Source organism: Microcebus murinus, chromosome 14 (assembly GCF_040939455.1).
Source record: "Microcebus murinus isolate Inina chromosome 14, M.murinus_Inina_mat1.0, whole genome shotgun sequence".
Classification (NCBI taxonomy): Eukaryota; Metazoa; Chordata; class Mammalia; order Primates; family Cheirogaleidae; genus Microcebus; species Microcebus murinus.
In genome coordinates, this window is record NC_134117.1 from 15,332,923 (window position 1) to 15,356,707 (window position 23,785).

At 43.3% G+C, this 23,785-nt stretch overlaps 1 protein-coding gene across 2 annotated transcripts in view; it reads right to left on the reverse strand.

Moving 5' to 3' along the window:
- Positions 1–22,836, reverse strand: part of CASP7 (caspase 7) — a 43,379-nt gene extending 20,543 nt beyond the window's left edge. The window contains exons 1-2 of one of the 2 annotated variants that reach the window (XM_012772302.3): positions 22,713–22,836; positions 12,932–13,041 (exon numbers count right to left, since the gene is read on the reverse strand). In XM_012772302.3, the coding sequence (XP_012627756.1) occupies positions 12,932–13,041 (110 nt within the window). In that variant the 5' untranslated portion in view covers positions 22,713–22,836. Of the gene's footprint in view, positions 1–12,931; positions 13,042–22,109; positions 22,423–22,712 lie in introns of those variants that run through there. The other variant, XM_012772298.3, reaches the window with a different exon arrangement.
- Between the last annotated feature and the right edge of the window lie 949 nt (positions 22,837–23,785).

Below are 23,785 nucleotides of genomic sequence, written 5' to 3' on the forward strand. Positions count from 1 at the left end.
CAAAGCAACTAAAACTGGCCAGGGTATTTTTTAAGCCAGATTCTATCACTTCCTATTCTATCCAACCCTGCTTTTCTTTTCTACCTTTGCTAATCCTCTGCTGATATACCTAGCTTTGTTTTGGCCCTTTTGACATTTGGAAGACTTTCGCCAAGATTACCCTGCTGAGAAGAAACACAGGACTCTTGTTTGGGGACTTGCCATCAAGTGCAAAGTCCGTGGCAAATCAGCCTGGTGAATTGAAAGTTCTAAATCCTCTTAAAAGCTTGTGTGTTCCACAATTAATCGCTGATTAAAAAAAAAAAAAATCTGGCTACTACATCACCGTAGTTAGTGCCAGACAAACAAGGTCACGACAAACTATGATATCCTCGCAGAACGACTTATTAAGTGCACTGAAGTGTGCACTGAAATGCAGCAGGAAGTTAATTAACAGAGCAGGCTGAATATGGTGCTGCCTACCCATCCTCACTGTTTCTGCGTGTTACACTTCCTCACCAAGGTGGCCAAGGACCATTATCTTCATTTCCCAGATGTATTCAGCTCAGCACAAACCTCACTGGCAACACAGAGAATGCCAGCATCGACTATCTGGGAGGAAGCAGATTATCCTAATTTCTCAGGCAGAGCCATTTCTTGCAATCTCAGATTTCACAGTGTGGGGCCAGCTCAGTGATTTTCACTACAACAAAGCCAAGAGTCAAAAAAGTACAACCAAGCTCTGACAGTTATTTACATGAAAAGGCCTCCTTAAAGAGCCTATAGCAACTCATCCCAGGAAACAGCACAGGACAAAAACATTCTGCATGCTTTACGATGAAGTGACAAACCTTAGAAAGTGTACGATGGATTTAAACAATCCACTCTGGGTGCACGTATAATTTTCCCCACCATTGGAGTGGATAAATATAGGTTTTATCCTCTTACAGATCCCCTGGGCTGCTCGAAACGTGAATTATGCCTTTCTATATTTGGAAGGGAATATAAGCATGCAAACCCACTCCTATTTATTTCCTAAAGCATCTCCACGAATAAGGTTCCCAGTAGCTCTGTGTGCTTGCAGACATTCGTCAGCATGAAAGTAAACACACCACCAGGCTCTCCTCTCCCCAGGGCTGTTTCATTCGGAACTAGAGCTCTGGTTTTCGTAGCTGCTTTGTCTAAATATTTTTGGGATGATTCATTCACGGTTTCAACATTTCAGCAGAGGGCATCCCCACAGTCCGAACATACCAAGGCACAGAGCAAGACAGAGAGGGAGAGAAAGAGTGCGGGCAGTACCTAGCGTCTCCGTCTGACAGCAGCCCCCTTTGCATCAGAACCAGGCTTCGCTCTGCCACGACAGGGAGCGAGTTTCCTTCTTCTCTGTAATAATAAAAGCTCAACATGCTTGGAGCTCGGCAGGGGACAGGAGACTGGCACAGGCCGCCTGGCCCTGAAGGCCTGTGACTGAATCAGCAGTGAACTGCACGCTGGAGTTTTCCATAGGACCATTCAAACTCGGGCTGGGAAGGTCACACTGGCCTCCCCCTTCTCTGCTGACCGGCAGAAATGCCCTGGCTCCCCATTGTGGCACCCCCCAGCCCGGGACGGCTCCCTATGGAAAAAGCAACTTTCTATGAGCATAGGGTCCAGAGGGAAAAAAAAAACCAAATTTCCACAACAGGCAGTCAGGAGCACAATCTTTAAAAGTGAAAAACTGGAAACAACAGGGGAATGGCTAAGCAAAAGGTGGAGTGTCAATAGAATAAAATATCACATAGCTACTTAAAGTTGATGAGCGTGCACACATGGTCAACCCACTGAGGCGCCAACTCTACAAAAGGCTGCGAAACAGCACACACACGAATGGCAGAATATGTACAACTATATGTACGTAAATGAACAAAAAAGGGAAATGAGTTTGTGGTGAATCAAATAGTTCATGTCCATTGGGCTATTTTTCTCTTATAAAGGTACTTAAACTAATAATACAAACAACAGAAGACTATGGAGTCATACTGAATCCTTTAATTTGCAAATGAGGCATATAAACATTTTCCAATGGCCTTGCATAAAATGAATGATCCAGGGTCACTATACTTTCCCATCCCAACTCTCCAAATGCAACAAGCAATATGTGCACACACAAAACCCCAAACTCTCATTAAGCAAACTGCACTATGATGCTTTTCTTAATTCCCTGGTTCAGGGTCGCAGTCTCAGACTTGATGAAATAAAGTCACAACACTTGCTACCCTGGGCAAGCCTCATGATCAGTTCACCTGCCATCCTCAGGTCTGTGCACAAGAGAGAAAACTGGCTGTGTACATTTTTCTCTGAAACTCATTTTGCAAAAATACACTGACATGGAGACATAAACTCCATTTAAAATAGGCTAAGGAGAAGAATAGCTCCCCTGTCCCCAAATTTACCAACCTCCACATTTCCCTCTTCCCCCTAAGAAAAGCTATACTGAGGCCTCTGACAATAAAAATTGACAAAGGACTTTAAAAAAAAAATCACCCAGGGGAAATAAAGGGCTGAAATGTCGTTAAATAACCCCATAGATTGGGCGGAAGGTACAACGATGTATCTGTGTTATGGCTGCAGGGTTCGGCATTTAGACCAGCTGATATACTTCAGTCCTCAATCGTACAAAGCCACTTCATCCATCTTTTTCACTTTCAGCTGAGCAGCATACAAACCCACCGTCACAGATCCTTGCCAGACAGAAAACCAGCAAGCTCAAGGGGTTTAAATGTGCAAAGCCCTACATGTGTATACGTTTCTTACTTGTGGTCATCACATGTTCACGTGAGAAGCAACCCGTTGTATTTTCATAGTATTTTTCTATTAGCCACACTTAATTTTCCTAAACTAACAGTGTTTTAAATTTCTATTACTATGAAAACATGATTATTTGTCTCCTTCTCCTACTTTCTCTTTTCCTCTTCATTTTTCCCCTCTAGAAAGGGCAGCATCCTAAACTAGCTGGAGGTGTCTTGCACATGTGGAAGCCACAGCTTTGCAGTTTCTAGACCCTGTGACTGTTTTGGCAGTGCCTGCTCACTGCTCCTGAAACGTGCATCTGGCCCTCTCGGAAAGTCCTGTTGGAACAGCTGTCCACGTCACCCCCCCCCCTTCAGCTGAAGTGAAGCAGAAAGGGAGCAATTTACATGAAGAATTAAATTTGCTGATCCACTTGGGTGGAAGAAAAAAACCTGCTCTGTGGGTGGATTATGCAGTTGAACAGCTCAACACCGCCACAGCTGTGCGTGGCACTTGCTGTGTGTGAGCAGGGAAAGTCCTGGACCCCAAGTTACGGCTGAGTCTTGGTCGTGGTCCTACTGGGTGACTACACTTAACCTCTCTGGTCTTACTGTCCTGGGTCAGGAAGGAAATTAGATAAATGCTCTTTTAAGGGGTCTTTCAGTTTTAACATTATGACTCTACGACTGCTTCCTCATCAGGCACATTCAGGTAATTCAGGAAGCTGACATTTACTTTAATTCTCACGACAATCCTGTGGACAGATATTAACATCTCTTTTATGCAGAAGAGGAAACTGAGGCTCTGAAAGGTCATGTGACTTGCTATAGTCCCTCAGCTAGCGAGTGTGAGGCAGCACCAGGATCTGACTCGACTCTACCACTTCTATGACTTTATGTGGTACTACCACTGCTTCAAAAATGGCATTAAATCTTTATTACTTTATACAGATTTGGGAGATAGGCATCCAATATTCTGACAGTTGAAACTGAAGGCTTCCTTTATGCAAAAGTAAATGCCCTATACTTTAATGTTCATATTTTTTTAAGGGGACTCAGACCTGGTCTTTTTCAATCAATAAATGTCACTGCACAGCGTTTGCTTAATTTGGAACATATTCTTTGGAACAAGGTCTGCCTTCTTTGTTCTTGTCTCTAACTCCAAAGCATTGCTTCTTCTGACACATTCTCTCCACTCTCCGAATGAAAAGGCATGTCGCCTTGGTCTATCCTGTAGTTACACAAATAACACATATTTAAAAATAGGGACCTGCTTACATATAACACTCACTGGTGGAGAAGCCCAAGGTGCAGCCAGGAGAGAGAGCTGTGACCAAGTGGCATTTATTAACCACCCTCCAGGGGGACAAAGGCTGGAAAACAAAGCTCATGCCAAGGACAAGGCTCATGTGATGGAAACAGTGCCTCAAAAACTGGAAGTTTATTGAATATTGAGAATGAGCCTTTTCTCCTGCCCTCTTCCACTGCTGGCCTGGACGATAAACAAACCCCTCAGCAGGGACACAGGAGCCCCCCCCAGACCCTGGAGGAAACCTGAGACTGTTCAAAAAATCTGTTTGCTACCTTGTTTTGTATTGCCTTGAATTCTGACCTTGAGCACAGCTCAGAAAGGAGCCTCTGGTTTCTCAGGTTCCTAGAAGAGAACATCTCCTGGCTGCTGGCCAGGGCTTGGTCTTGGACCTGTGATGGCTTCCAGGGCCTATGCCATCAAGACAGACTTACCCTGTGCGGGGCTTCCGCCCACTGTCCTAGACAGAAGCTGCATCAGTAGCCTGGCCTGGCCATCATTTCCACCCTGGCCCTGAGGCTCTGCCAGTCCCCTGGTACCCCACGGCCTTTTTCTGACAACTCAAGTTCCAACTCCTCTAGCTCTCCCTGTCCTTCCCCTTCCCGACCTCCTACAGCTTCTTCCATCGTATCCTGCAATTCAGCAATTAGTTATTATTGTCTGCAGCTGTGCCTAAGCATTTGGTAAAAACCTGACTTTGTATCTAGGGCAAGGACTACATGGTTAACTCAGATGGCAGGTCACCTTCCCTAGGTGCTCGAGGGGTACCTTTCCATCACAAGAGACCCCTCTTCAGGTGCACAGATGACCCTAGACCTTGTTCTGGAGACTATGGTGCACAACGAATGTAGACTATTCCCATACTGATCTCCTCTAAATGATTTTTTAAAAACCTGAACACTTTACTAATTTTATAACTATCTTGAATATTTTTTATGATTTTTTTCTGACTTTCTGTGTTTTCTAAATGCCCTTCAATAATCAGAAAATTAGAAAAACATCTTAATTTTTTTTTTTTAAGAAAAGTAAAAGAACAGGCTCGATTACTTAGGGCCCATGGAATGGAAATAAAACGATGCTGTGCTGCCATCTAGTGGCGGTGAGGCAAAAGAGCCACGACAGGTCTGAGGGCTTAGAACTAGAAAGAATATCTGGGGCCTCCCACCTGGCTTTTGTGGGAATGGGGGATTTCTGTGTCCCACAGTCCTCGCGGCCTCCGGGGCAGGGAAGGAGGGCAGACTGGTCTTCGGCTAGAGACAGGTGGGGGCGCCACTGCCTCCTCCACTGCCTTACCTGTGATTCTGAGCACCTTGGAGAGGGCAGCTGGCCATGGGATGAGGGAAGGGGCCTGCACCAGCTGCAAGGAGGTCCAGAGGAGCCAGCGACTCTCCCACGCATTGCACCCCCTACTCTGACAAGGGGCACATAGAGCCCCTGAAACCACAGAGGGGACCCTGGGGATATTTACTGTTGATTTTGATAATATGAAGCTTGATGTCAACATGAGTCATGCATACAAAAGGTACAATGGACTGGCATGTAGATCATCCAGGCTTATTTACCTTTCCAAAGGACTTAAAGAGGGGTTGGGGGTGGAGCAAACTATCCTACAAGCCACATCTATTTTTACAAAATAAAGGGTTTTTTTTGACTTCTAAGACTTTCCTAGAGGTGCAAATGCAGACTTTTATGGAATTGACCAGATCCTCAACTTCCGTTTGTATTTTCTTCTAAACTGGTTGGAGACCCCATTTTCCCTTTCCCATGCTCCCATCTCTCACTGTATAAAAGAAGGGCAGACTTCCTCACCCACCCTGAACCTTAGTGACACGGTGTTGAAATCATAAACAAGTAAAACACCTGTATCTGAGAGTCTCCTTGAATCAGGCACTGGGGTGGGGCTTCCTGCTTATTCATGAATCTGATAAGGGCGAGATATGGCATTAGAAATGGGGGTATTGGCCGGGCACAGTGGCTCACTCCTGTAATCCCAGCATTCTGGGAGGCCCAGGTGGAGGATCATTTGAGCTCAGGAGTTCGAGACCAGCCTGAGCAAAAGTGAGACACTGTCTCTACTAAAAATAGAAAGAAATTAGCTAGACAACTAAAAATATATAGAAAAAATTAGCAGGGCATGGTGGTGCATGCCTGTAGTCCCATCTACTCGAGAGGCTGAGGCAGGAGAATTGCTTGAGTCCAGGAGTTTGAGGTTGTTGTGAGCTAGGCTGAAGCCACTGCACTCTAGCTGGGGCAACAGAGTGAGAGATTCTGTCTCAAAAAAAAGAAAAGAAATTGAGGTATTTGGCAGCACATTGGGCTGTCTGAAATTCAATTACAGGCACATCTCAGAGATATTCCAGGTTCAGTTCCAGACCATCACAGCAAAGCAAACATCATGATAAAGCAAGTCGCTTGAATTTTTTGGTTTCTCAGTGCATGCAAAAGTTATGTTTACACTAGACTGTAGTCTATTAAGTGTGCAATAGCATTATGTCTAAAAAAAAGTATGTATCTTAATTTAAAAATACATTATTGCTTTCAGCAATCATCTGAGCCTTCAGCAAGTTGTAATCTTTTTGTGGGTGGAGGGTCTTCCTTGATGTTGATGGTTGCTGATTCATCAGGGAGGTGGGTGCTGGGTTGGGGGGTGGTGCGTGGCATTTCTTAAAATAAGACAACAATGGAATTTGCTGCATTGATTGACTCTTCCTTTCACAAAAGATTTCTGTGTAGCAAGCAATGCTGTTTGATAGCAGTTTACTCACAGTAGAACTTCTTTCAGAATTGAAGTCAATCCTCTCAAACCCTGCGGCTGCTTTATTGACTATGTTTATATAATATTTTAAACCCTTGGTTGTCATTTCAAAAATGTTCATAGCATCTTCACCAGGAATAGATTCCACCTCAAAAAACCAATTTCTTTGCTTACCTACAGAAGCAATTTTTATCATGAGATTACAATAATTCAGTCACATCTTCAGGTTCCACTTCTAATTCTAGTTCTCTTGCTATTTCTACCACATCTGCAGTTCCTTCCTCCACTGAAGTCTTGAACCCCTCTAAGTCATCCATGAGAGTTGGAATCAATTCTTCCAAACTCCTGCTAATGTTGATATTTTGATCTCCCATAAGTCACAAATATCCTTAAAGGTAGTTTGAATAATGATCCTTTCGAAGTTTTCAATCTACTTTGCCCCAGTCCATCAGAGGAATCACTATCTATGCAGCTATAACCTTAAGAAATGTATTACTTAAATAATAAGACCTGAAAGTCAAAATTACTCCTTGATCCATGGGCTGCAGAATGGATGCTGTGTTACCAGCCACAAAAACAACATTAATTTCCTTGTACATCTCCATCAGAGCTCTTGGGTGATCAGGTGCATTGTCAATGAATAGTAATATTTGGAAAGAATCTTTTTTTCTGAGCAATAGGTCTCAACGGTGTGCTTAAAATATTCAGTAAACCATGCTGTAAGCAGATGTGCTGTCATCCAGGCTTCATTGTTCCATTTTCAGGGCACAGGCAGAGTAGATTTCACATAATTCTTAAAGGCCCTAGGATTTTCAGTATGGTAAATGAGCATTGGCTTCAACTGGAAGTCACCAGATATATCATCCCCTAAGAAGAGACTCAGCTTGTCCTTTGAAGTTTTGAAGCCAGGCATTGACTTCTGTTTCCTTGCTAAGAAAGTCCTAGATGGCATCTTCTTTCAATAGGAGGCTGTTCCTTCTACATTAAAAATCTGTTGTTTAGTGTAGCCATCAATTATCTTGGCTAGATCTTCTGGATAACTTGCTGCAGCTTCTACATTAGCACTTGCTACTTCATCTTATATTTTTATGTAATGAGACGGCTTCTTTCCTTAAACCTCATGAACCAACCTCTGCTAGCTTCCAGCTTCCCTTCTGCAGCTTCCTTACCCCTCAGCTTCATAGAATTGAGGAGAGTTGGGGCCTTGCTCTGGATTAGGCTTGGGCTTACGGGAAGGGTGTGGCTGGTTTGGTCTTCTGTTCAGACCACTAAAACTTTCTCCCTATGGGCACTAAGGCCATTTCACTTTCTTATTATTCCTGTGTTCACTGGAGCAGCACTTTTAATTTCCTTCAAGAACTAGTCTTTGCATTCACAGTGCGGCTAATGGGCACTAGAGACCAAGCTTTCAGCCTAACTTGGCTTTTGACATGCCTTTCTCACTAAGCTTAATCATTTCTAGCTTTTGATTTAAAGTGAGAGACCTGTGACTTTTCCTTTCACTGGAACACTTAGAGGCCATTGTAGGGTCATTAATTAAACCAATTTCAATACTGTTGTGTCAGGAAATAAGGAGCTCTGAGGAGAGGGCATGAGACTGGGAATGGCCAGTGGCTGGGGCAGTCAGAACTCACACAATATTAATTAACTTCACCATCTGATTTTTATGGGCTCGGTGTGTAGTGCCCTAAAACAATTACAATAGTAACACCAAAGATCACTGCTCATAGCTCACCAGAACAGATAGAATAAGGAAAAGTTTGAATTATTGTGAGAATTACTAAAATGTGACACAGAGACATGCAGTGAGCACAGACTATTGGGAAAATTGTGCCAAGAGACTTGTCTGACACCGGGCTGCCAGAAACCTTCGATTTTTCACGAAAAATTTTTTTTGTTTATCTGTGTAGCACAACAAAGCAAACCACAATACAACGAAGCAGGCCTCTATATACTGAAAAATATATATGATAGAATGGACTAGAAGTGATGATGGGTCTTGTTTAATGACCTTTCCTCTTTCATCCTCTGATTATTCCCAAAGATTTTTCACTGTTGCCCTTGAGTCCCGTGAGAACAAAACAAACACTGATCCTGGGAGGTAAACACAGGGCAGGGCTCTGTGCCCTTTCCTTCCTCCTTTCCTCCAACCGTCCATCTGTCCATCCATCCATCTACCTGTCCAGTCAAGAATTAGAATTTAAAAACGAGATGATTGTCTCAAGGATACCTAATAACACATTTATTTATTTATTTTTAAATTTCAGAGTATCATGGGGCTACAAATGTTTAGGTTACATATATTGCCTTTGTCCCACCCAAGTCAGAGCTTCAAGGGTGTCCATCCCCCAGATGGTGCACACTGCACCCATTTGGTGTGTATATAGCCATCGCCCCCTCTCCCCTTCCACCTGCCTGACACCTGATGAATGTTATTTCCATACATGCACATAAGTGTTGATCAATTAATACCAATTTGATAGTGAGTACATGTGGTGCTTGTTTTTCCATTCTGGTGTTACTTCACTTAGTAGAATGGGCTCCAGCTCTATCCTGGATAATACTAGAGGTGCTAGATCACCATTGTTTTTTTTGTGGCTGAGTAGAACTCCATGGTATACATATGCCACATTTTACTAATGCACTCATCTATTGATGGGCATTTGGGTTGTTTCCACATCTTTGCAATTGTGAATTGTGCTGCTATTAACATTCAAGTGCAGATGTCTTTTTTATACAATGTCTTTTTCCCCTTTGGGTAGATGCCCAGTAATGGGGTTGCTGGATCAAATGGTAGTTCTCCTTTTAGCTCTTTGAGGTATCTCCATATTGCTTTCCATAGAGGTTGTGCTAGTCCGCAAGAATTTATGAAGAAGACCCCACAGGCAATCACAGCAACAACAAAAATAATTAAATGGGACCTGATCAAATTTAAAAGCTTCTGCACAGTCAAGGAAACTATCATGAGAAAAAATAGACAACTTACAAAATGGAAGAAAATATTCACATGCTACACATCCGATAAAGGCCTGATAACTAGATTCTATATAGAATTCAGGAAAATCAACAAGAAAAAAAAATCAAACAACCCCATTAAAAAATGGACAAAGGACATAAACAGAAACTTTTCAAAAGAAGATAGACTAATGGCCAAGAAACTTATGGAAAAATGTTCAACATCTCTAATCATCAGGGCAATGCAAATCAGAACCATGAGAAATCACTTAACTCTAGTGAGAATGGCTTTTGTCAAAAAGTCCCCAAACAATAAACGTTGGCATGGAGGGGGAGAGATAGGAACATTCATAGACTGCTGGTGGGACTGCAGACTAATAACACATTTATTGAACTGAAGAATGGTCTCAGACCTTTATCAGCTGGTGTGGCTAAACCAGGTGTCCTCAAACTACAGCCCACGGTCCACATGCAGATGTTTTTGCCTGTTTGTTTTTACTTCAAAATAAGGTATGTGCAGTGTGCACAGGAATTTGTTCATAGTTTTTTTTAAACTATAGTCCAGCCCTCCAATGGTCTGAGGGACAGTGAACTGGCCCCATGTTTAAAAAGTTTTGAGGACCCCTGAGCTAAATGGTTTGAGAAGAAGGGCTGGCTTTGCCAACCAGATTATACAGCAGTCAATTTCCATAAATGAATGAGCTACCCTAGCAGCTCCAACGTCTTGACAAAAATACGTTTTAAAAAGCATATGGTTTAAAAGCATTTTATAAAAAAGGAAACTGACAAAGGTTTATTAATGCTATTTTATCTTTTTTGGAATATTTTGAGTAAAACAGGTTGCCTCTAAGTAAAAGAGAAAGAGATTCAATTAACAATTTTTTGAGAAGTTCTGATATAGCTTTTTTGGTGTACTTTCCAGAAACTGAAAAAATAAATGCCTCTAAAGGGTGAATAACAATTTCCTTTGTAAGCTAGATCATTTCCAATTCTTTACCACAGCTGACGAAGGATCTAATTGAGTTGTCATTTTTTTGGCACAGAACTCAGAAGGAATTCAAAGAATTAAGTGACATTACTATAACAAAACTCCTACTACTCCATGTATTTATTCATGATTTCTCAGTGCTTCTATTTCCTAAACTGAAAAATATGAAAAAGAGGCAATATGGAACTCTATTTTTTTTATTCCATCAATCAGTATTATTTGTCCATTTATTTATAAACTACTTTCTTAAAAGCCCACTCATTCCATTATAATTTGCAATTTCAATGCAACTTCTATTTAATTATCTTGATGAGTAATGATTTAAGAATACTAATGATTATTAACATTTATTTTTCAGATCAACTGTGAATTAATAATAGCTGAAACAGTAACTTAGTCTAGGAGAAATTTCTTTTAATATTCATGGAGAAATGTCTTAAAGTTTATATATATATGCATACATGTATATGTTAGAGATATGTGATGAAGTGATTAATAAAAGACTTTCAAGCAAGTAAATCTATTACATCATAAAATATGGGTGAAAAGAGAATGAAAAAAACTAATTTCAGGGGACAAAAGAAACAACATAAAAACTAGCTGTTAAAGGGGGGTTATTCGTGCATCTTTTAATAGGTAAAGGTAGTTATAAAATCACTATGGATTTAGATCCCACTGGATACATTTCAAGAAATGATTTTTTCCAGCCTCAGAAAGGATATAAAAAAAAGAAATGATTTTTAAATGTCAATATTTATAACACACCATTCATTTTCATAATTTCTGGGAAGTATATTAAAGGGCTTTACTAAGACTCATAAAATGAGTGTTAAATGATTCCTGCTTCTCTTTCACTTAGAGGCAACTTGCGTAACCCAAATACTCAAAAATGGTTGGGAAAAATGAAATATTAATACATCCTTTGCAATTATCTTGACAAAAAATTTGCATGTCACCTTGAAATATATAAGTACATTATTTTGGGGATATGTGAGCAAAATCATTTGAAGACAATTGTTCTAAGAGGCCTTCCTTTGAGATATAGCCTTAGAGGTTTAGCCTGAACCAATTTATCATAGCTTTGGAATGCTTCCAAGAGTTGATGATGTATTTTCTGGTCACTTCACTGGATATCCTTGACCCTGGCAAACAACAGAATTTGGGTCCACAAGGTTGGGGCCCTCCCACTTTTCTGAGTCCTGTCTGGGATGACAGAATCTGAAGCTCTCTCTGGGGTGTTGCAAGGAGCCAGGCTACCCCTCACCACCAGCTCGTCCCCTCCTGAGCGCTGCCTGGGGGCACTCCCCAACCTCAGCCTTTGACCCCTTGCCGTCCCTCCCAGGTGGCACTTGGAAACAAGGCAGCGTGATGCTTGTGACCCGTGCACGGCTCCTGCCTCTTGTCAGGGAGCTCCACTCACTGCTCATCCATTCAGCTGACTGGCGCCAGTACCATCTGGGTTCTCATCTCAACTCTACCATTCACTAATTGTCAGCAGAAAGGCAAGCTACTACACTCCTTAGAGCCTCAGTTTCCCTAAGTGTTAAATGGTAATAACAACAGAACCATCTTCTGGGATTGCGTGGACTAAATTTAATAATACCGTGCAGGCATATAAGAGTTTAATCAATGAAGCTATTCACATTATTATTAAATGTAAAACTTAGAATTTTAAAAGTGAACTCAAGACAGGAAAAGGTACAAACCAGTAAACAGGATGTACCCCCCCCCCACGTTGCAAATGGAGTGCCTCTCAAGGCACAAGGTGGGAGTGAGTCACCCTAACACTTCCCGTCCCTTGGCTCCTGGATTCTGTGTTTTAGTCAAGCTGGGTCCCACTGGCGGCAGCAGCCCTGGTTCTGCTCTGAAGGTGCCTGGGAATCCCCTCTGCAGCCCCTCAATACTGGGAACTGCCACCAGACACACCTCGCTGAGCAGGAGACCCCTGCAGCTTGGTTTCCCCCATTCCTGGGTTTGCCCCAGAGATAAGAAGCTACACATGGGGACCCTAGTGTTGTCACATACAGCCAGCAAGATCCTGTGCAAACCTCCTGTGCACAGCATGAACCTCCTTCCCTCAATGTCCTCTCCCACAGGTGGGTGGAGGTGGCAGAGGTGTGTCAGGCCAAAGTGGCCTAGGGTCACTGATCGACCCAGCAAGGGAGGAAACTTACCTGAAGAGTGATGGCACAAATGAGGAGCGGTCTGGCTTGGCGTCCACTGAGTCGTTATTTGGCAAATCCCCAGCTCCCTGCTCCCCAACGTGGCCCTGATCGTCTGCCATCTGGGAGAAGAAAAAAAACGCCAGAAAGTTGGTATTCAATTTTCTGTGCTATATTTAAATGATACTCACTAAGTGACACAGTTTTTAATTAAGCCCAGGGGTGAGTGAGCAGTCTTGCATATTTAAGCTCCAAGGTTACTATACCATCAATACCTTCAAATTCATGAATGCCAACTATATTCTAGGCATCATTCCAGAGACTGGGCACACAGCAGCGAAGGAAACGAAGTCTCTGCCCTCAGGGAGTATCTAAACCAGCACCCACAAGCTTGTTAAACGTCCACCGTGCACGAGAAATGGTGGAAGGTCTGTCAAGGTTTGTAACAAGAAACTTCCCCTAAATTCTTGGCAGGTCACAAGGGGCGCATACACAGTTCAAAAAAAGCAACAACCTGACTCTCTTTCTGTTTCAGGTGATTTTACATGGTTCTACCCAAGATAGATTTCCATCAACTTATGCTTCATTCAAGAATGTTCAAGAGATAGGCGGGGTGTGGTGGTTCACACCTGTAATCCTACCACTCTGGGAGGCAGAAGCAGGAGGATTGCTTGAGCTCAGGAGTTTGAGACCAGCCTGAGCAAGAGCGAGACCCTGTAGTCCCAGCTACTCAGGAGGCTGAGGCAAGAAGGTTGCTTGAGCCCAGGAGTCTGAGGTTGCAGTGAGCTATGATGACACCACTGCATTCTACCCAGTGCAACAGTGTGTGACTCTGTCTTTAAAAAAAATGTTCAAGAGATCCCCCATTAACTAAAAGTTCTAATCTAAACCCATCTCTTTTAGCTTTTAAGGCCCTTCCTGATCTTGTCTAGAAGTCAGTACACATGGCCCATCATTTGTTTTTGAAAATAGAGTTTTATTTGGACATAGCCATGCCTGTTCATTTACATATTGTCCTTGGTGGTTTTCTATCTACAAGGTTAGGCATGCTGAAAACAATCAAGAGTTTTAATTTTATTTCCTTTATATATAGACTTAGTTGCCTTTCAATATATATTGTATTGGCATAACACTCATTTAAATATTTTCAAAATTAACAAGAGAAAAGTTTTACAGAAAAAGACACATTTACTCTGCATGTGGTATTAAGCCTTAACTCTTTTGCTAAAGTTAACCTTGAATGTAGGATATATAATGATGAAACAGTATATCCACTATTAAAAAAAGAAAGAAGAGATACCAGCATGACAGCAGAATAGGAAGTTCTAGCCTTCATCCTTTCACAGAAATACTGATTCTGACAATGACCCATGGACAAGAATATCTTTGCGGGAGCGTAGGAGTGTGGAAGCAGTGAACAGTATAAGAACAGTTGCACTTTACCCACATAGCCCCTCCCCCAAGGCAGCGCAGCTCAACCCCCACAGCTCACAATTCTCCCATGGGAGGAAAGTGAGAGTGAAGCAAGTGCTCAGCCTGACAGGAAGCTGCCTAGGAGACCCACTTCTGTCTCTACCTACCCAGAACACTGAGAACACTAGTCCAGCATGACTGAATCATCTGAGGTAGGTAGGAGCAGAGAGAAAGAGCTCCAAGACTGTACAGCAACCAGTGTGAGTTCTCAAAAACCATCTGGAGACCCTGCTATCTGGCTCATGGACTCTACCAGGAGATCTTCCTAATGAACCATGCAGGACAACTGGCCCGTGGACCCCTCCAACCAGCCAAAGTGCACCTCAATGCATGACAACCTGCACACACCTACAGATGGTGCTTGGATCTGAACAGCAGGTGTGGATCTTAGCAGCCAACTCAACTCTGATGGACTAAGACACATAGCCTTGGACACTTCAGGGCAATGCCCTAGGTAAAATAAACAGGAGGCTCTTGGCACCAGGCCTGGCTTTGCAGGATTGATAGAAGGGACACAATCCTTAAGACCTCCTATCCCTCAAGAGGGAATAAGAGGTGTGGAGCAGGTGCACCCACAGAAGAGGTCTGAAAGATTCCCAGAATCTCTAGCTGGATTCACTGGAGAAGGCCTTTCTCTCCCAAAGCCAGTCAATAAAGACTAGAAGAGGTGTCTGCTGCTTCAAATGTAAAGACACAATGCAAGTCTTCAAGGAATGCAACAATCAAGGAAATATGACACTACCAAAAGAATAAAATAAAGCTCCAGTGGATAATCCCAAAGAAATGGAGATCTATGAATTACCTAACAAAGAATTAAAAACAATTGTCTTCAAGAAGCTCAGTGGGTAATAAGAGGACAGACAACAAAATGAAGTCAGGAAAACCATACATAAACAAAATGAGAAGTTCAACAAAGAGAAATAAACCATAAAAAAGAGCCAAACAGAAATTCTGGAGCTGAAGAATACAATGGCCTGAACTGAAAAATTTAATGAAGAGCTTCAAGAGCACACTGGATCAAGCAGAAGAATCAGTGAATTCAGCTGGGCCCACTGGCTCACGCCTGTAATCCTAGCACTCTGGAAGGCCAAGGTGGGAGGATCGTTTCAGCTCAGAAGTTCAAGACCAACCTGAGCAAGTGCAAGAGCAAGACCTCATTTCTACTAAAAATAGAAAGAAATTAGCTGGGCAGCTAAAAATATATAGACAAAATTAGCCAGGCCTGGTGGCACATACCTGTAGTCCCAGCTGCTAAGGAAGCTGAGACAGAAGGATTGCTTGAGCCCAGGAGTTTGAGGCTGCTGTGAACTAGGCTGATGCCATGGCACTCTAGCCTGGGCAACAGAGTGAGACTCTGTCTCAGGGAAAAAAATAAGGATCAGTGAACTCAAAGACTGATCACTTGAAAGAACTCAGCCAGAGGAATAAAAGAGAAAAGAATAAAAAGAAGTGGAGAAAGTCTATGGGACTTATGGGACACCAACAAGCAAACCAATATATGCAGTACTGGTATCCCAGAAGGAGCAGAGAAGGGAGAAGATGCAAATATACGCAAATCAATAAATGAGATACAACACATTTATAGAATGAAGGATAAATATCATATCATCTCAATAGAGTCAGAAAACACATTTAATAAAATTCAACATCCTTTCAGATAAAAACTTTCAACAAATTAGATATACAAGAAATGTACCTCAATATAATATAGGCCATATATTAGCCCACAGCTAATGTATTCAATGGTGAAAAGCTGAAAACTTTTCCTCAAAAATCAGGAACAATATAAGGATGCCATCCATCATCACTTCTATTCAATATAGTACTGGAAATCCTAGGCAGAGAAATTAGGCAAGACAAAGAAATAAAGGGCATCCAAATCATAAGGGAATAAAATTATCTGTTTGCAGATGACATGTTCTTATATATAGAAAACTCTAAGAATCCACCAAAAAACCTTTAGAGCTAATAGACAATTCAGTAAAGTTGCAGGATACAAAATCAACAAAAACATCAGCTGCATTTCTATACACCAACAACAAACTATCTGAAAAAGAAATTTTTAAAAATCCCATTTACAATAACATCAAAAATAATAAAATGTTTGAGTATAAATTTAACCAAGGAAGTGAAAGATCTGTATACTAAAAGCTAAAAAACACTGATGAAAGATATTTAAGTAGATACAAACAAATGGATAGATAGTCCATGTTAATGGATTGCAAGAATTAATATTGTTAAAATGTCCACACTACCCAAAGTGATCTACATAGTCAATGCAATCCCTATCTAAATTCCAATGGCATTTTTCACAGAAATAGGAAAAAAATCCAGTCCTAAAATTCCTGTGTAACCACAAAAGACCTCAAATAACCAACCTTGAGCAAAAATAATGCTGGAGGAATTATACTGCCTGACTTCAAATTATATTACAGAGCTATAGTAATCAAAACAGTACAATATTGGCATAAAAACAGACACATAGACCAATGGAACAGAATAGAAAGCCTAGAAGTAAAACCACACTATACAGGTAACTAATTTTTGACAAGGATATCAAAATAGGAAAAGGCTAGTCTCTTCAATAAATGCTGTTGAGAAAACTGGATATCCACATGCAAAAGAATGAAATTGGACTCATCTTACACAACACACAAAAATCAACTCAAAATGAATTAAAGGCTTAAACATAAGACCTGAAATCTTAAAATTCCTAAAAGAAAACATAGGGAAACAGTTCCTTGACATTGGTCTTGACAATGAGTTTTTGGACATGACACTAAATGCACAGGCAACAAAAACAAAAATAAATGAATGGGATTACACCAAACTAAAAAGCTCTACACAGCAAAGGAAACAATCGACAAAATAAAAAATCAACCTACAGGATGAGAGAAAATATTTACAAACCATATATCTGATATATCTGATAAGGGGTTAATATCCAAAATATGCAAAAAACTCACAGAATGTAATAGCAGAAAACAAATAACCCAATTAAAAAATGGGCAAAGAACCTGAATAGACATTTCCCTAAAGACATACAAATGCCCAACAAGGTACTTGTCACTAATCATCATGGAAATGCAAATCAAAAGGACAATAAGAAGATAACAAGTGTTGGTAAGGATGTGGAGATAAAAGAACCCTTATATACTGTTGGTAGGAATGTAAATTGGTACACCCTTTATGGAAAATAGTATGGAGGTTCCTCAAAAAATTAAAAATAGAAATACTGTATTATCCAGCAATCTGACTTCACGGTATATATCCAAAGGAATTGAAATCAGGATCTCAAAGAGGTATCTGCACCCCCTTCTTCACTGTTAACATTATTCACAGCATCCAAGATATGGAAACAATCTAAATGACCATCAATGGATGAATAAAGAAAACATGGTGTATATGTGTGCGTATGTGTATATACAAATACACATACACACACAATGGAACATTATCTTGCCATAAAAAAAGAAGAGAATCCTGCTATTTGTGACAAGATAGATGGACCTGGAGGGCATTATGCTACGGGAGATAAGCCCGACACAGAAAGACAATTACTGTGTGATCTCAGTTATATGTGGAATCTAAAAGACTCAAACACATAGAAGCAGAGAACAGAACAGTGTTTTCCAGAAGTAGTGGGGAGGAGGAAATGAGAAGAGATAGTCAAAGCGTACGAAGCCTCAGTTATACAAGATGAATAAGTTCTGGAGATCTACAATACAGCACAGTGCCTATGGCTAACAACACTACATTGCACACTTAATATGGTATCTTACAGTAAGTGCTCTTACCATATACACAAAATAATAATAGTAAAGGACACAGGTATAAACTTTAGGAGGTGACAGATATGTTGTTGGTGGTGATGATTTTATGGGTATATACTTATACCCAAACTTAAGATATATGCATTAAATATGTACAGCTTTTTTATGTCAATTATACCTCAATAATGTGAGTTTTTTTTTTTTTTTTTTTTTTTTTGAGACAGAGTCTCACTTTGTTGCCCAGGCTAGAGTGAGTGCCGTGGCGTCAGCCTGGCTCACAGCAACCTCAATCTCCTGGGCTCAGCGATCCTACTGCCTCAGCCTCCCGAGTAGCTGGGACTACAGGCATGCGCCACCATGCCCGGCTAATGTTTTGTATATATATATATTTTAGTTGGTCAATTAATTTCTTTCTATTTTTGGTAGAGACGGGGTCTCGCTCAGGCTGGTTTCGAACTCCTGACCTTGAGCGATCCGCCCGCCTCAGCCTCCCAAAGTGCTAGGATTACAGGCGTGAGCCACCGCGCCCGGCAATAATGTGAGTTTTTTAACACATTGACTGCCACACACAAAAAAAATCAGAAACTTTTCCTTGGGGCCACAGGATTTTATTATGAAAATAGAATAAAAACTTTGAGTGTAATTTAAAGATAAATATAAATAGAAAAAGAAATATATTGACTTCTATTCATTTAATCCACATTTTTAGAATTAAATTGTCAATAAAAACATCAACAAGTAAGATTTTACATATGCTTCACACGGCTCCTGGGGTCAAAACTGGAGTGAGTGAAATACAACTCTCATGGCAGTTAATGTGCTAAAAAAGGGAAGAGGCTGGGTGCAGTGGCTCATGCCAGTAATCCAGCACTTTGGAAGGCTGAGGTGGGAGACTCTCTTGAGGCCAGGAGTTATAGACCAGCCTCAGCAACATAGCAAGACCCTGTCTCTACAGAAAGCAAAATTAAAAAATTAGCCAGGTGGGGTGGTACCCACCACTGTAGTCCTAGCTACTTGGGCTAAGGCAGGAGGATCACTCAAGCCCAGAAGTTCAAGGCTGCAGTGAGCTATGATAACATCACTGCACTCCAGCCTGGGCGACAGAGCAAGACTCTGCTTCTTCAAAAAATAAAAAAAAAAAAGAAGAAGAAGAAACGACTCGAAGCAAAATGGCTCCTAAGAAAGCCAAACATATTGAGAAGAGTTTTGGAGACTCCTCTTCACTCATTCAATGAATATTTACTGGAAGTTCCATGAATATTTACTGGAAGACCAGGCCCTGAGCTAGGAATCAGGGACACACCTGTGAGCAAACTGACCTGGTCCTGCCATGCAGGGAAACAGATGTTGATAAAAGCAGGCATCGATGTCAAACTGCAACTGAGGTGTGGGCCATGATGGTAAACAATTTGTGCTTATACCAGGGACATCAATGAGCCTCAGAGGGACTAGGGAAAGTTCTAAGGGGAGGAAATGTCTGACCTGAGATCTGAACAGGGGCAGCCGAGAGGGTAGGCTGGGGCAATGCAGGCAAAGGGAACTGTGCACTCATTAAACATCTTAAAGGAAGGCGCTTCACCTCTGCATCCTTCCCAGCCATTAGGAGAGAGCCTTAGAATTAGCCACAGAGATGTAAAGTTCAGGCTGATTTCTATGGCTCCATGGTGGGATGCTTTCTACAGCTTTCCCTCCAAACACTAGGCCATTAGGTCTTCTCTCTGAAACCTACAGCAACCTTCTGGGTTAATGCTGAGTAGTGGCTACGGCAGTAGGAAATGTCCTTTCTAACATTCTAAGTCAGCCAGAGTGGGTCTTGACCCTATTAAATCTGTAAGGCTAACCATTCGGTTACCTTCTTATTCCTATGATTCTGGGCTTGGTTTCTGGAAACATCCAAAGAGCAATCATGGCTCAGGGTGGTGACCAAGTAGAGATGCCTAACCTCAGTCACGTCATCGCAGTCAGGCCAAGACTTGGTTTTACTCCTTATTTCCTTTCATCCTCACAGTCCACCAAGAAAATCCAGGCTTAGCTCGGTTCTGCCCAGCTTCCTGGAGCGGGCACATCTGGCATTATTTTCTTATATACGTCCCCTTCTTAAGGCCTGGGTTGCAAAGAGCAGTCTTTCTAGAGATATTGCTTATCCCACTGTTAAATTTGTCTAACTTCTCTTTAAATGAATTAATACATGATGCGCTTGAAGCACTAACAATGCCGGGCATATGGTAAGTCTTGGTTAGTTATTGCTATTATAATTATTACTATTATCTACTGGGACTGTAACTGTTTGCAGATTTAGACCTTATCTTAATCTTAATCATCCTTTTTTTTTTTCAGTCATGGAAAAGCATCAGGTACATGGCAGGTACCTGATAAATATTTCTCTATAAATGTAACTAAAATGTATTTTGAAATCCTTCATTGACCTGAATAAACTGCTGACCAAACAACAGAACCAAAGGGACCCAGGAGGTGTTTGAGAGCCCAGAGATCTGAGATTGAATCAGTTCCTCCAAGTTGTTAGACATGGGACCTTGGAAAAAGTACTCAACCTCCTGGAGCCTCAGTTTCCTCATCTGTAAAATGGGAAAACAATGGCGCTTAAGTCACAGGTGGCTTTGAGAATGAATGAATGAAATAATACATGTAAAATGCTAGGCACAGTGTGGCACATTCAAAATAGTCAATAAATATTAATATTCCCTATTACCCCCAGTGTTGGCAAGACTAAGAAAACATTCAACTGCCAATCTTTCCCAATATTATAAAACCACATCCGTATTTTAAAAAGCTTTTGTGGAGACTGAAAAAAAAATTCCTGTAGTGATTATTTCTAAACATGGTTAATAGGTGCCACATGATGGGGCAACTGGTGCATAGCTGGGTAAGAAATCACTTCCCAGCTATTTTCTAAACTTGTTATTTTCAAGAGATGAGAAATGGACTGACTGCAGCTACTTACTGTAAGAAGTGACATCATACAATTTGTGCCCCAGTTCTTGTCCAAATAAAGATAATCTTCATAAAGGCCTCAAAGAGAAGCAGCTTTGAGACCTCCACCTCCCACCTCTAGCACCTGGTACGGGGTGAGGGGTCTGGGCCGTGCTCCACCGTGTCACCTGAGGCTCACGGCACTGCTAAGACACTGGAGCCTTTACCCCCGTCTTGTAGAAGCTTCAGTTTCTTCAGAGAGATTAAGTAACCTCTCTAAAATCACACAGATTACAGGTGGCAGAAGGTGGACTGTGAACATAGGTGACAGCAAGCAGTACAGTAGGGAGGATAAAGGTTAAGTGGCCAGGACCCAGAAGGAGGAAGTAGCCAGTAATTTTACTGCCCCATGAGTTGCAAAACGGTTTCCGGAGAGTCCACACGACTAGGTGTCACCTTCCTTCTACCCCTTAGGTACCTCCAAGAGCACAGCAGGAGGATATACTCCCGCCAACAATGATGATAGCAGTTCCAGCGCACTCAGCCTTGACCGAGGCACTGCTGTGCACCATAATCCCCCCTCCCATCCCTGGTGCAAGTCAGCCCGGGATCGCCCCGATTCTCATTTATAACAGACGACGCACAGACTGGGCCAAGGTCCCACAGGTGGCAGGCAGTGGCATGGGGACTGGAAGCCAGGCCTGTCTGGCAAGGGAGCCCTCGCTGCTACCCGCTGTGCCAGATAACAAACCTCCTCCATCCCTTCTAAATCCACTCCTGCTTCTCTTCCAGATCCCAGGGTGCAGGCTGTTCCCAGCCCTCGGCCAGAGGGAAGGGAGGGCGAGCTGAGCAAGGCAAGCGATGGCGGGGGCAGAAAGAGCCCTCTCCCTAAAGTTTCGGCGCCAGCTGTCGGGACTACTGTCCCGACTCAACCCGACTCCCGCGGGAGAGCAGGAAGCGGGGCAGGAAGGTGGGGGGGAGGAAGCGCGGGCGGAGGCGGGGACCGGAGTTACCGTTCCCAGGTCGCGAAGCCGGTGCGGTCTCAGTCGTTCCGCAGCGAGGGTCTGGGGCAGCAGCCGGGAAAGCGAAAGTAAAAGCCCCAGCGCTGCGGAGGGAGGGGCCCCCCGGGGCGGGAGCTAGGCCAGGCGGGGCCGCTTGCGCCGCCCCGGGCCTCAGGGACAGTGCGCTCCGCAGAGGGGGCCTCATGCAAAGTCACCCAAGGGCGCCCTCTGCAAAGCGGGCCCGCACACAAAGTGGCCCGGGCCGCCACGCGCGTCTGCAAGTTGGCCGCGCGCACGGGGGGCGCGCTAGGCGAAGTTCGCGGCGATGCGGGGGATCCCGCCGGCGCGCGCGGCCCGGAGGGCACCCCCTGCAAAGCGGGCCGCACCCGCTCGGAGGGACCCGAAGAGCGCAGATTTGGCGGCGGCGCCCAGTGATGGGGCGCCTGTCATGTCACCTCCACTTCCCCCGCCCTGGGTCTAGACCTCGACTAGGCCTCCGCACCAAGACGGGGATCCAGGTCCCATAGCCGGCGGGCTCTCCCCCCGCCAGACCCGCGACCCCAGCCGGTACTGTCGCGCCCCCTGGGGCTCTGCGCCAGCATGTGCCCGCATCACCTCGCCCGAGGCCCGGCCCGAGGGGCCGGCGGTGCGATCGCTGTGGTCTTCCGGCCTCCGCGACCGCGCTTTGCTGGGCGCCCCCTTCGCGCGGGCGGAGGACGCTAACTGCGCTCTTCGAGCGACTACCCAACCCCGCCAGGTCGCGGCGGAGAGGCGCCAGAGCCATCCAGGAAATATCTGTTGCGCGCCCCCACGTGTCGGGCACAGGGTGCCGGGCTGTGAGCGTGCGAGACAGCGCGTCCGCCATCCCAGCTCCCCGACCCTGCCCGCACCTCACAACCCTCCACACACACGCCCTCCCCACACACCCCTTCCCCACACACCTTTCTTTACCAATGAAAGACCTCCAATGCCTTTCTCCACAAGACTCCTCAAGGAAGCCACCAATTAACTCACACTAAAAGTGTAAATATGTGAGAAGAAATTGTAGTTTTCTTCCTTCCACAGACACACTATTTGCTTTTAAGAGCTACCAAAGCCTTGAGCGAAAGGAGTGCAAGCTTAGCGGTGTGACATTAGGTAAGAACCACATCTTATCTTTTTGTTTGCTTCTGTTCGCTTGGGCCTGAGACTTAGGTATTGTCTCTAAATGCTCACCAGGTGAGGACACTTGCTTGGCCTGAAAAAGGACTGCCCCCTCCCCCCCACCCCCTCCAGTGTAAGGAAATAATTACAGTTGATTAATTCCTGTGAAAATCCTGAACTCCTGAGTGTTTTCCGCAGGCAATAACGCGGCAGCTAATATGGGCGCGCTACTCTACTCAGTGCTCACGGCCTGAAATGTTGAGGTAAACGAAGCCATTTGAGCCACTGAGATAATTTAGTTTGTAAAGAAATTCAGTTGTGAATCATTTGAGAAATGAAGACTCCTATTAGCAAAGCAAATAAGTTACTCTCTGATTTATCTAATCTGTCAATATAGGATTTTGCAGGTTATTCCTGGAACATAGTGAAATGTTAGAGCCTTCTCTACTAATCTCTGCTCATTTTCTCGATAAAGAATCGGAGGCTCAGAACAGTTGCCCAAATCACAGACTTTGGAGTGGCAGAACCAGGACTAGATTGCCTAG